At 35.2% G+C, this 13,685-nt stretch overlaps 2 protein-coding genes and 1 non-coding gene across 6 annotated transcripts; 1 reads left to right on the top strand and 2 right to left on the bottom strand.

Moving 5' to 3' along the window:
- Positions 1-316: 316 nt before the first annotated feature.
- LOC113287138 lies at positions 317-4,468 on the top strand. 4 transcript variants are annotated; one of them, XR_003329746.1, is made up of 6 exons: positions 317-523; positions 949-2,077; positions 2,193-3,450; positions 3,576-3,676; positions 3,765-4,296; positions 4,378-4,468. XR_003329746.1 is itself a non-coding variant. In XM_026535817.1 (3 exons), exons 1-2 carry the CDS (start codon positions 471-473, stop codon positions 1,673-1,675), a joined length of 780 nt encoding a protein of 259 aa, XP_026391602.1. In that variant the 5' UTR covers positions 317-470; the 3' UTR covers positions 1,676-2,077; positions 2,193-2,375. The 4 variants fall into 4 exon arrangements, 1 of the variants encoding a protein (XP_026391602.1); XR_003329745.1 differs by having other exon boundaries at positions 2,193-2,611; positions 2,723-3,450; positions 3,576-4,296; XR_003329744.1 differs by having other exon boundaries at positions 3,576-4,296.
- A 502-nt stretch (positions 4,469-4,970) lies between these two features.
- Positions 4,971-6,790, bottom strand: LOC113285530 (UPF0496 protein At1g20180-like). Its single transcript, XM_026534401.1, has 2 exons — positions 6,647-6,790; positions 4,971-6,189 (listed from the first exon to the last, which is right to left on the bottom strand). The coding sequence occupies exons 1-2, from the start codon at positions 6,681-6,683 to the stop codon at positions 5,102-5,104; spliced, it is 1,125 nt and encodes a 374-aa protein (XP_026390186.1). The 5' UTR covers positions 6,684-6,790; the 3' UTR covers positions 4,971-5,101.
- Positions 6,791-8,940: 2,150 nt separating this feature from the next.
- Positions 8,941-9,013, bottom strand: TRNAA-AGC. Its single transcript has one exon. It is a non-coding gene; the product is annotated as a tRNA-Ala (tRNA).
- Positions 9,014-13,685: the final 4,672 nt, after the last annotated feature.

The following is a 13,685-nucleotide window of genomic DNA, read 5'->3' on the forward strand; positions in this document are numbered from 1 at the left end:
AAATTTTATTTGTCCAACAACGTTGTGAGATCTGGGCCTGGATCAAAAATCATTTGATCTCGATGATAATTTATGACTATGATTATTTTCACTTCGTAATTAACGAACGCGTTGAGACGTTCATCTCGGATCATTTGATCTCGATGATTTTTTACGGCTACGGTTATTTTACATTCGTAATTAACATTGTGATATCTTAGACGTTCATCACAAATCATTTAATTTCGAAAATTTTTGACGGCTGAGATTCGGTAGTTTCCACCTATCAGGAGGGAAAAAGAGACAGAAGATACATAATCTCATCAGTGTCTCCATTTTTATTTTTTCCTCCTTCTCTCTGTTTTCTTCTTTCGATTTTCCTTCTTCTCTCTATGCTTAGTTCTTTGTGTTACAGAGTATAATAGAAGATTGGTATACCTAATAAATCAAAGAAACGAATAGTTCTGATAGATTCAGATGCTAAAGTGAAGATGAGTAAAACTAAGAAAACAAAGAAACGACGAAGTAAAATACGAATTGAGAGGTAACTGACAAACCCTAACTCTATATATGTTTTATTAGAAGATTATCATGTATGCTGTGATTTTGAGATAATTTTGAAATTCAATTTCTAGGGTTTATAGTTTCACATTTTCAATTTTAGGGTTTATTATTTTGCAATAAGGTTGTTAGATTTTGAGATAATCGGTTTATTATCGCTTGTTTGTGAATTAATTTTTCTAGGGTTGGTGTTTGATTTCTAGGGTTTGTGTTTAATTTCATTTCTATGGTTTTTCATAGATTTCTAGAGTTGTTGTTTGTTTACCTATTTTGATTTCATTTGATTCTTGGGTTTCTGTTAGATTTCATTTGGTTTTTGTTTTACCCTATTTTGAATTAGGGTCTATATTATTGGACTGTATTATTTGCTTTTCAGCTTTTGTAATATGATTTATTTGTTTCTTGTAGGAATGATGTTGAATATGACAGGGTACCTTTTAAAAATTTTAAGGTAAATTTGATGGGGACTAGCCAGAGCTTTGAGTTCAGGGACCGTGATAGAGAAGATATGAGTCTGGATAGGTTAAAATACATGATGAGGCCAAAGTTGAGATTGAAAGGTGATGAAACTATAGACATATTGTGGTCAGAGGAAGCTTGTACTCCAATGTCATTGTATAGAGAAGAAGAGTTCAAGTATTGTTGGGATAATACAGAAATTGGTGACAATGGTTGGAGTAAAATGTATATGCAAGGGATAGAGAGTAGTAAGGATGGTGATGATTCTAGTATTATCTGTGAAATAGTTCTTCCACACAAGTACTTGAGCCCAGTGAAGAATAGGGCACCAAACAAACCAGTATCCAAAGGAAAGCATATGAATCAGTATCCAAAGGAGATACACCCTCTACTTCAACAACAAATAAACCAGTCTCCAAAAAAAAGAATGCGCCTCTTAGTTCAAGAAGAAGTCCAAGGCTATCAACATTTTTTAAGAAGCAAATTGAAGGAAAAAGTAAGAAGAAGTTGTTTGTTGATATATCAGATGATGAAGAAGTATGTGAACAAACTCAAGCAACAGATTCAATTGTGGATAATGACAAGGAAGGTCCAGAAGTATATGTTCCTGAATTTTGTGAAGAAACTCAACGAACACAGGCAAGTGTGGATGGAAACATGTCTGAAGATGAAGTAATTCTTCCTCAAATGTCAGAACAAACTCAAGGTATAACAGAAGCTTGTGTTTTTTAAGAAGAAGTATTTAATCATGATTTCTGGGTTTGAAGATGCAAACAAGCAATTATTGTTGAAGATATTCACAAGTTGAGTGAAGAATATAAGAAGAGTGATGAGTTTGTTTTTCAGCTTCCAAAGATTGAAGAAGATGAGTGCCATCCTGATGAGGATATTAACAATGTGCCTGGATATGAACAAGAGCTTAAAGATGACTTGGATTACAATAAGTTTTTGAAGAAGGTTTATAATGGGTATTAATCATATAAGGGAAGTGACAGTGAGAGTGAAGGCGGTAGTGATGCTGATAGTGTTGGTGGGGATCCAGAATTTGGTGAAGTTGAGGTGGAAAATGACAAGGAAGGTAATAATTCTACATGTTATTATTTGTTATCTTTGTTGTTTAATACCTTTATTTTTTTGGTGAATATAAGTACTAATGTTCTTCACATGTTTTTATTTTCTTTGTTTAATTGCAGAGGACCACATAGGAGATTTACTGGATTCAGATTCTGAAAAGGAAGATAATGTTTACATTTTGTTTATTCCTTGTTTTTTTGTTTAATCTTAGGTATTTATGTTTACATTTGTTACATATATTGTTTTTTTAATCCTTATATTTTTATTCCTTGATCATAACAAGTTGAACCATTTGTTGGGCCTGAGTGTAGTGTGTCTAAGTTCAATATGCCTTCTCATGATAACTCAGAGTTTGAGAAGCAATATGCAGAACACTTGAAAGAAGAAGAATTGGATCCAAGCTCACTCATAGTTGGAAGCAAGTTTATGAATAAATCTTTCTTCTACAAGCATGTGAACAACTTTTGTGTGCTGAAGAAACACCAGACAGGGGCTACTAAGAGTTCTACTACCAAGCTAAGGGTTAAGTGCATTCATTGTAGGACTCTCAACTATCCATTATTCATTTATGACATTGTCAATAAAGTTGAATGTAAAACTTTCACACTTAGATGATTTAACCTAGATAACAACTGCAATGGTGACAAAGGTGTCAGGAACAAATGTGCAAACCCATCATATGTAGATGGTTGGTACTATGAGAAGATTAAGTATGAACTTGGCATTAATGAACCAGTACCATGTGCTGATGACTTAACAACACAATTCAACAAAGCCAAAAAGGTGAACATTAAATATCACACTGCATGGAGGGCAAGGGTGAAGGTGTTAGAGAAAATAAATGGAAGTTATGAGAAGAGATACCAAATGGTGCCTGTATTTTGTGATATGGTCAAGGTAACACTATATGCTTTAACTTTATTTTGATTCTTTGTTTTACTTTTTGTCTAATGGTGCCTGAATATGATCTTTACTTTCTTTGTTTCGTGGGAGAGGAAACCAAGAAGTGTAGCTACATTTTCATATGGGACTGAAGATAATACTCTCTTTTCCATGACAATATGTTTCAAAGACACAATGGATAGATTCTTTGCTGGATGTAGAAAAGTTATTGGTCTGGATGCATGTCATTAGTATGGGAAGTATGGTGGTGTGCTTCTACATGCAACTGGATTAGATGGTCCAAAATGGATTAGTTCTATTAGGTATAATGGTATGAAGGAATTAAGCAATAGAGAATTGGAAGATATTATTGGAGGATTTGAAGAAGTTGTTAGGTGATGAATGGGAGTTTATCTTCATCTCTGATAAGTAGAAGGAGATTTTAGAAGGTGTTGACCATCACTTTCCCTTTTTTGAGCATAGACAATGTGTCAGGTGAAGTTATTTATTTTGAGTATATATACTTTTTATTTGTCCTTTGTTTATTTAGTTATCCTGTTTTAGAATTTACCCTTTTATTATATGTAACAAAGACTAATCATTGTTTCTTGTTGTGGCAGACACTTGATAGCCAACTTTAAGAAGTACTACAAGGTGTTTAGCTTGCAGACGCATCTTTGGAATGCTGCTAAATGTTATAAGCTCAAACATTTTAATTTAAGTATCTATTAGACTCAATAATTTTCTGTTTGTATTCATGTAATTATCTATTTTATGTTTATACTTACAACTTAGCAATGTATTATCAGTGTAGCACAGATGGAAGATGTCCTACATCAATTATGCACCAACATATGGATGCTATGGCAGCTGAGCACCCAGCTGCTGCAAGATGGCTCATGGATGAAAGGCCTGAAACCTAGTCAAAATCTCATTTGCCACCTACTAGAAAATGTGATCACATTAACAACAACTTTTCAGAATCCTTCAAAAATATGTCCATGAAGTTGAGAGATAAGTCAGTCTGCAAGTTAGGTTTGATGTATGGGAAATTGGTTATGGGTCTTATGCACAAGAGGATGAATGAGGCTGAAAATAGAAGGATGGCGACTTTGTTCCAAAGGCTATGCAGCTGATTAGCAAGATGTGTGACTTGACCACTAATTTTAAATTGGATGATGTTGCAAGGGGGAAAGTGTATGAGGTTACAAGTTGTCATGGAGCTATTTTTGCTATGAATCTTCCAAAGAATACTTGTACCTGTTTGCAATGGCAGCTAAGGGGGTTTGTCTTCCAGCATGTTGTGTGTGCCTTAAAGCTAATGATACCTGTTTGGGATGAGTAAGTTTGCATTTGTTTTATTTGTTTGTCTTGTAGTTTCATAGACTTTTTTAGTTTTATATGTTTAAAATGTCGTTTTAGGTACTGTGACAAGTATTATTGGGTGGATAGCTACAAGAAAACATATGCTCCAGAGTTTAACCCATTATCGGGCCCAGATGACTATGAAAAGGGGATAAATTTTTGATGTGGGCATGAGGGACAAATCAGGAGTTGACATGTGTTTTTCATATTAATTGATTCCAACAAATTTTGTTTCCAAAAAAATAAGACAAGTTTATTTTTTGAGAAAATATTGATTATCTTAATTGTTTATATTTTATCTTTGATCAACGTTATTTGGTCAACGTCTTGACATGATAATCATAACGGATATAGGTACCAAACCTTAATTTCTAAAATGTTGGGTACCGAATCAATGTGTTGGTCATTTGCTCGATACCAAACATTAAATATCTCTTTTTGTTTTTCTCACTACCTCCGTCAACAGAGGAAATGAAATAGCACCAAAGCTAAGAAATAAAGTTACAAATTACAATCACTTACTAATTTTAAACATCTTGGCTCCGTCACACATGGATAGAATGTCTTTCGACTCTACCACTGGGAGCCATGTATCATGCAAGCGCTGCTGTTAGAATAAGTTGTCAGTATAAATTTCCGGACTGAAATTCTTCTATAAAGATACTTATATTATACAATCTCACTTATATACAAATATAAAGGAAAATTAAAGAATGGATGATGCATGTAAAACTACATATTTACACATTTCTTGATTAACTCTATATATCTTTCTCCCACTTCAATATATCTTCCTCGTGGACGCCATTTCCTCTATCACCAAAGATCTAGCCTTATTAATGGTAACAAGGCATAGATACACATGTTCTTCAAGTTCTTCAACTTGTTTCTTGAATCCCATATTACTTTTCTTAAGTTCTTTCACCACTTCTTGCAATGGAAATCGGTTATCTTTCCTTTCTAAACAGAACTTTACTATAGCCTTACTATGTTCAATCTCGTCATGAAGACGACCCACTAGTCGACTCATTGTATCAAAGTCCCTATTCAAAATATAAGCTCCTTTTGCTGCCACATCAAGTTGCGTTCCCAACTTCCTTAAAAACCCACTTTGCAAAAATTGATAACTCATGAAAATCTTCTTCCTTTTCTTCAAAAAGCTCTTTAACGGTAAACTTAGAAGTGCTGGTCCCATAAGCAAGCCAAATATAGTATGTGCCGCTAGAGCAATTGTTGCAACTGCAAGGACTCCACAAGTGGCTGTTATGCAAACTTCGGTTCCCTTCTTGAAATATTTGATCAGTTTAATCTTTCGAACAATCTTCTTTCTTCTGGATTTCAAATGATGCAACACTGACGAATACCGTTCAAGAACTAGCTTGAAATCGTATCTATTTGGGTTCGAAAACGGGTTCTTGAGAAGGTTAAATGAATTCAGCTCAGACATCACAAAACTATGCCACTCTTCAGTAGAAGTAGTACCCGAGATGTCACCTCCCGTTAGTACTAAGTCGAGTACTCTTTGAATAAATTGGTAATTAAATTGAATCTGTTGGATGCTTGTTAAGAGATGGCTACAAATATTTGAAGCTTCAGCACTAATTTCAAAATAGTTATGAATCAGGCTTTTGAGATTTGAGTTCTTCGACAAGATGGTTGCATCAAGGACGGTAGCTACCGCTTCTTGACCGGGCTCTAAGAGGACGTTGGACATGGTACAACAACAGTAAGCTGTGGGAGAAGAATGTTGTCTCTTGTTTAGGAATGATTGAGCTTTGGTGAAAAAATCTGCGTAGGATTTTGTTTTCAGTGCACTTTGGTATTCATCATTTACATTCATCTTTCCTTCTTGAATTGCACCTTCCGCAACTGAAAACAATAGATTCATCAAAAGTTGTTCAATCTATGCATGTATTTGGTAAAGTTGAAATACTATTTGAATCTTGAAACTAAGAAATTGATGGAAATATATATATATGATCGTATCGTTATTTCATGCATACTAAAGACTACATATATGCCCTAACCCGCGAGTTAATATATGAAAATAGCTAGCTAGCGTATATGATGCAACACACAGAATTGATCAACATTTATGTTGTAGCTTGCTGTATGCCCCATATTCGTTCATACGTGCATGCACAATATTGGTAAAACAATTAAGGAATCGTGATGAAATGTTCGCTTGTTGCATAATCAAGTTATTGGCAATACGCTTGATAAATTTTAAAAAAATATATAAAATGATCTTGAATAAGTACTAATAAATTATATGACACAATCAAAAACATAAGTACTTTGATATGAAATAGAAGTTGACACATACCTTTGTTGATCTTGAAAGATTTGTATCTCGCCCACATCTTAAGCTGTTGTTGTTGTTGTTTGAGAAGGAAAGATTTTTGTTTTGGTTATTTGATTGCTGTTTTCATGAACTCATAAAGCTGATATAGATTTTCTTTCTTCTTCAACTGGGGTTTGTTATGTTGTTGTCTATATCTCTAGATATATATATAGATAGCCTTTTAAACCTGAAAAAAAGTTAGTTTATGAGGTATGTAATTCACGCTTCCTGTTTTAGAACTGCTCTCACTCTTTCTCTAAAAGATAGAACGATATATACTAAAATTAGGAGAAAGAAAGAGAATGTTTTCTGACGAGGTAGTGTAAATGAATCTATGCATAAATTTTGTTCTCTTGTGGAAAATGACTTTGAATACCCCCAAGGGGTCACACACACACATCATCATAGGTTAGGTTTTTCAGGTTCAAGTGTGTTTTAACCATATCATTCTCCATTTCCACTTTAGCTAGCTAGCTAGTGGCTATGCAAACCTTTTGTTAAACTCACTCCTCGTGTTTTTCTCATGACTCGAAAAATAAAGTATGTAACACACAACTATCAAATTTGTTGTTTCCGTTGTCTACAAGTTTATGCAAGTTCTTTGAAAATTCGGCTATGTAAAATTATGTGATGCAAATTAACCATAATATCAACAGTACTGGGCATGTCATTCATCCGGTTAGGCGTGGAGTACACAAGTATGAAACTATGATTATACGTGGAGTGCCATGTGTATCATTTGTGCCTTCAAGTTCCTTCTTGTTAGCAGACGTTACATCTTAGGATAGCTTTCACGTAGAGAGGAAGCCATATAGATCACTAGACCCCAGATAGGGAAAGCTTAATAATAGCTTGTGATAAATCACAAATAAATGAAGTTTAGCAACCTCTTCTGATTAGGAAAGTAAAAATTCCCAATAGAAGTTTGTGATAAATCGAGTAAGTTGAAAGACCAGTGTCATGCGCGTCTGTTTTCAAAGTCTTGTACAAAATAAAGCATTCTAGCTAGGATACAATTCCAGCACTAGCTAGAGCTAGACTAGGCATTACATTTGTGTGGTGATAAAACAAGGCCACAAGGGAAACAAATGGGAACTTTTATTGAATCTAAAAGATATTCGACCATATCTTTACATGTTTTACAAATCTTCTTATTAATCATTCAGTCATTCCAGTAGGGTAAGGTAGTTCACAACAAAAAGTGTGGTTTCAAAAGGTGCCACACCACACAAATACACAATATCTCCATGTAAACTTGGTTTTTGTGGAGCAAAAAGTGTCTTAATTAGTTAAGCAAACTTATATCAAGGCCTCTAAAGTTGCTGCTCGCCTCCACAAATATATATGATCAAAAGAGATCCGGCAGAAAGAAAAAGGAACGAATAGCATAGGAATGAACATAGATGCTTCATCAAGGAAGGTTCAAGGTTGGCCGAGAGGTTTTGAGTGAGACTTAACTGTAAAGTTAGAGCCGCCCGCCTTTAACAACCTCCTCATGTTTTTCAGCTTCAAAACCGACATCCTTTTTCGCTAACAACAACTTACAACGCAACTCTCTCTAGCTGCATGCAAGATCACTCCATGAATACTACTCTTTTATAAGGTCTATATATTTAATGTTTTAAGGAAGAAAAAGAGTCAGTTAAAGTCCACCTAGAGTGTACACATATATTGTTTATTTAAATTTCATTTTGTATAAGCTGGTGGAACTAGAAAGAAACCCCCTCTCCTATTACTTAAATCCTTCAACAAGATACTCAACAACGGAGAAAGCGTGGAGGAATCAATTTGTGATGGCACGCATGTTTTTGGTGTTATGTGCACTAAATTTTCACGTATCTTATTTAGTTTGATGATTTTATGGTGACAAGCCAAAAAAGATGATATCTAATTTCGTCATTAATTAGCTACTTATAAATATTTGTCGAATGTCGTCAAATTCACAATGTCAATGAATGCAGATTAATAATTTACTGGGCTCTATTTGGAGTGAAAAAAAGAATAAAAACTTGTAGCATTCGGTAAGTCATCAAACTTTTGCATTCGGATGCAATCATCCAAGTAATTCTAAACAAACAACATGGCAAGGATCACCTTCAATTTCCTTGCTCTGCTCGATAAAATACAATGGGATTTATTTTGGCTCGGAAGTTAGATGCTTCGGCAGAGCGGTATATCACGCAAAGATTAGCATCCCATCAAAATACTGGGTCAGCCCAATAACTATATTCGGGGGCCCAATTATTAATGGGAAAAGTAAAATGAATAAAAAAGGATGGAGAAGTGGGGCATCGATCCCCATACCTCTCGCATGCTAAGCGAGCGCTCTACCATCTGAGCTACATCCCCAACTCTGGGAGAGTTACCTGAGAGGATAACTTATGATAACCTAGTCTCAGAGATGCTAAAGAGCCGGTTGTCTTTAACTCCAGTTGCAACATTTGTCATGCATGTCCTTCTAATCCAAACAAGCAACAAAGAAAATTGGTTTTTTTTTTAGCAGAAATAATAAATTGATACCTAGCTGCCGCTAAAGAGACGAATCACGAATACTGAAGCCACCAATAAAACTTAAAGAGTAAGTGATCTTATGCTGGGTAACATGCCATACCTATGCTGTACCAGAAATTATGCAACGACAGAAAGATGGAAGAAAGTAAGAGTTTTACTTTTTGATAGAGAGGTAGATTGCAGCAAGTTTATGAGCACCGCCAAGTGATTCAAGAGCAATCCAAGCATTTGAGAAAAGAACAAGGGCAGCACCAGTGAATCTCAGCTCATTTGGTCTTTCTGACACTAAACTTCTCATACCTACTTTCTTTAGTGCTAAACTGCTACTGCTGTTGCTAAACCTGCAATCCCACCTCCTACTATCATTACTTCCTCTTTTATCGACATTTTTCTATCTTTCCCTCTAAAACTCTAATCTCTGAGCATCTCAATGATTCAATAATTGCAGGATACAAAGAGTTCTAATTTCTATGAAACTTTTTTTTTTTTTTGAAAAATGAAAACTTTAAAGTCAGCTGTGGTCACCAAAATTGTTTTTCTATAAGAAGCCAACCTCAGCCGTGGAAACAATTTTTCTAGTAAGAAGCCAACCTCTTTGCTTATGACAGTCTGCAAATGTTTCAGAGCAACTGCAACCTCGTGAAAGGGAACTAATGTTTTAGTTCTTCAGTCCAATATAGTTCCTGAATCTAATAGCTTCTCTACTCATAGTGATTTAGACTTTTAGCTCTTCAGTCTATGGTTCCCAAGTCTAATAGCTTCTCTACTCACTCTAGTATAACCGACCTAAACACTGCTTACAAACTTTGTTTTATCTATACTATTGCATCATCAATATTTTGAATAAGCTTGCACCTTCTAAGCCTCAACAACTGTCATGAAACAAATGTAACAACAAGAACACAATCACAAGCGAACGCCAAAACAGATAAGTTGGGTTAAACCACCAGAAAAGCTCATGTGATGTCAGTTAAATCTCAAATTACCATATTACAGAGATAAGTACAACTGACGCAAGGCTACAGATAAATGTTGTTAATAGTAACAGTTTTGGCAAAAGAACCAATGACCAGAAATTGATACGAGATTCATAAAGTGCAAAAGCATACTTCGATTTACCAAAACATAAGGTTATATGTGCCATTCCTGCCTTACAAATTTGAAATAAACCTAAAATGTTTGACTCAATTCAACTATAACTCAACTTAAAGTCTGAAACTAAATAGGGGAAAGATAAAAAGAGACAACCAAGCAAGGAATATTTGAATCAAGTGATTGGATACCAAACACAGTTTAAATCAAAGTTCATAACGGCAAAAACTTGTTTAAAAAAATTGCATTGCATATAGAGCTGAGTTAGAGATTCATAACCTTTCATGCATATAGTGCAGAAAGGATCAATATGAGGCTGCCGCTCAACATGTTTATATCATAACTGCTTGAAAAGAAACCTGTTCTTTTGCTTTAGAGTTTTGATTATAACTACATTGAACAGTAACAGCACGGGTAGTTTGCTAAACTAGCAAGTTACAAGGGAAACAAAACTGAAAAGAAACAACTTGCTAAACCAGAAACCTAACAATAAAATTTCCTGATCAATACATACCAGCTGCGAAGGTTGATTAAATGTGGGTAAGACGGTTAAAATGCCATTGACGATAATTTGATGGGTCTGGCCTGAAGATAGATTCCTGCCTTTTCAACTCAACATCATAACTGTAGTACCGATCTTCAGCTTCGCGGTAGCTCGCATATTCACTAGTAGAAACACAAAAGATGATCTTAAGTGTAGGATTTGAATTATCTGCTACGAAAACAGGAGCAGATTTATAGGGTCCTGCCACAAAAGGGTTAGGGAACATATCAATATCATACTTCTTTAACCGTTTCTTCGTTTCCTTATCCTCCGTTAAAAACCATAGTGTGAACTTCCCCATAGACTCAGTATCAAGGTGATTGTGATATTGATCCATGTCAAGTAGATTAGAATTATTAGTGTAATCAAAAACACAGAGCGACCCCTCAATCTCTACTAGTTTAGAAGTTTCTGAAGCTCCCTCTGGGTATTCTATTGTATGATATGATTCTCTACTAACATCGACACAAAGCAATTTCCTGTCCGAACGACACAACAAATTCAAAGACCCATTCACAGACACTGGTTTATATCTATCACCTCCTACACAGAAACCCATAATCGGAATATCAATATGTCTCCATGAATCGCTTCCAGGTCTGGTACCAAGAGTAGCAATTTTGATAATAATTACGAGCAATACAGACAACTTTATACTTCTCCGTGGCCGGATCAAACACTAAATAAAAATATAGATCATCAATACGTCTCTGCAGGATGACTGGATCATTAAGAACGGGAAGTTCAATCGAATCACGTGTAATTGGATTAAAAACATGATGACTAAACTCACGGTCTCCTTCTAAAGTAGAACAGCTTGTATTTTTCCTTTTCAATATCGTAGAAAGAAATACCCTTAGATTTTTTAACACCACGCATCCAATCTTGAAATGGTTCAGTCTCTTCAAGTTCTGGTTCACTATGATCATAATCATCATTGGAATTATCATCATCATAATTCTTAACATCTAAATTTTCATTATTCTCATCATCTGAATCCTTTACATAAAAATGAGAATCGGGATAATTTTCAGAAAGATAGATAAATCCAAGAGATGCAAATGTTCGAGTTGAATGTAATTTGATAAAATCGAAATCATTGAGGATTAAACTAGACCATGATTTGCATACACTTCTAAATGTCATTAAACAATCGATTGGTATTCTGGTAAGTATATCATATGCAATAATATCAAAGGGAAGGGAAGGAATAGATTTACTGGATTCTTCAGAATCACCACCATCGCCAACTTCTCTCTGCTTCTTCGTCGCCATCATCCCTCTCTTCACTGTCTCTCGAGAAACCTTAGAATTTTGATTTGATAACCGCACAAGAATAAGAACAAATGTTTCTATGAAGTGGCTAATGGAGTTCAAAATCCCTAAAATCTATCTTAAAAATGGAAAAGTTTCGGAAAACGGTAGGTTTCGGCGTCTCGCACAAAAACTATGCCAACCGATCAGGCCCGGTCCTGCGATTTTGGTGGCCCAAAGCAAAAATTTTGTGGGTCCCTAGGTTCCAGAGAGGAAGCTCTAAAAAATACTAAGGGTCTGTTTGGTACAGTTTTGAAAAACAGTTTTCAAAAATAGTTTTCCACTGTTTTAAAAACATACCCTTTTTTCCTTGTTTTCATTTTCTAAAAATTGTTTGGTAAACTGTTTTTGAAAACAAGGAAAACCAACTAAATCGGATCAAATGTAAAGATTCGTCTAAGAGATAGTGATATTAGCCATGACTCACTTGCAGTCATTCCCCATCTCTTACTTTGTTCTGAAAAGAAGAAAAGAATAAAGAAAAGAAAAAAAGAGAAAACACAGAAAACAATAATTTGTTGTTTTCATTTTTTTGTTTTTAAAAACAGAAAACAGATAGAAAACATTTTCTGAAAATGTCCTTACCAAACGCGTTTTCTCCTGTTTTCTATTTTCTCTGTTTTTAAAAACAAAAAACTGTTTTTGAAAACTATACCAAACAAGACCTAATTGACCCTGCTAGTTGATGTCTTTGTACCATTTTTACAGCAAACTCGTTGATAAGAGCGTCTCAAATGAGACATTGAAAATAACCCAAATATAAGGCTATATAGGATTTTCAAAGCTTTAACCAAAAAATCATCTTCAATGGGAATATAAGGTCGGTTCCTATATAGGCATGGCAAATTTAAGAGTGTCATTTTTGCATCCATTGGAGGTAGTAAACTGGCAAACTTTGCCACTTAGCCAGGCCAGGTCAACTTTTTACTGAGCGGTCGAGTCTCGACTGCTCGGTCAAGACTACACCGTTCGATGTTTTTTACACCGTCAGCGGTTTTTATAGGACCTGCCGGTCTAGTCTACACCGCTACGTAGAATCTGATCCAACAGCCATAAATCTTCCCCCTATAAATACCAAATTCCTCTTCCATTTTAACTCACACCTTCTTCCCATTTCCTTGAATTTTTCAATGGTTCAAAACATGTTTATGACTCAATTCATAGAATATCAACATGCGGTCGGAAATCAAAGAGTTGGACTTCGAGCTAGTGTGCAAAATGAAATAACAAGAGAAAATAGTTGGAGAGTTGCACATCAGCGCAAATTTAGCACGTTAGAAGATGAACGCATCTGCAGGAATTAGGTTCTCTTCACTAATCATCCAATCGTTGATGGCGCATTACGGCTTATTCCGTTTTGAGGACGCGTTTTACTGAAATTTGAAGAAGAAACAACGAACCTCAACAATCGTGATTCGATGGTGTTGAGTGCTCGGTTCTCCATAATTTCTAAGAATGTTAACAAGTATATTGGTATGATAAGGGAAGTGACTCGAAACATGAGTAGTGGTGAAACCCTGCTGGAGATTGATCACAGATGTCGTGCAAAGTGGCTCCGTG

Source organism: Papaver somniferum, chromosome 6 (genome assembly GCF_003573695.1).
Source record: "Papaver somniferum cultivar HN1 chromosome 6, ASM357369v1, whole genome shotgun sequence".
Classification (NCBI taxonomy): domain Eukaryota; kingdom Viridiplantae; phylum Streptophyta; class Magnoliopsida; order Ranunculales; family Papaveraceae; genus Papaver; species Papaver somniferum.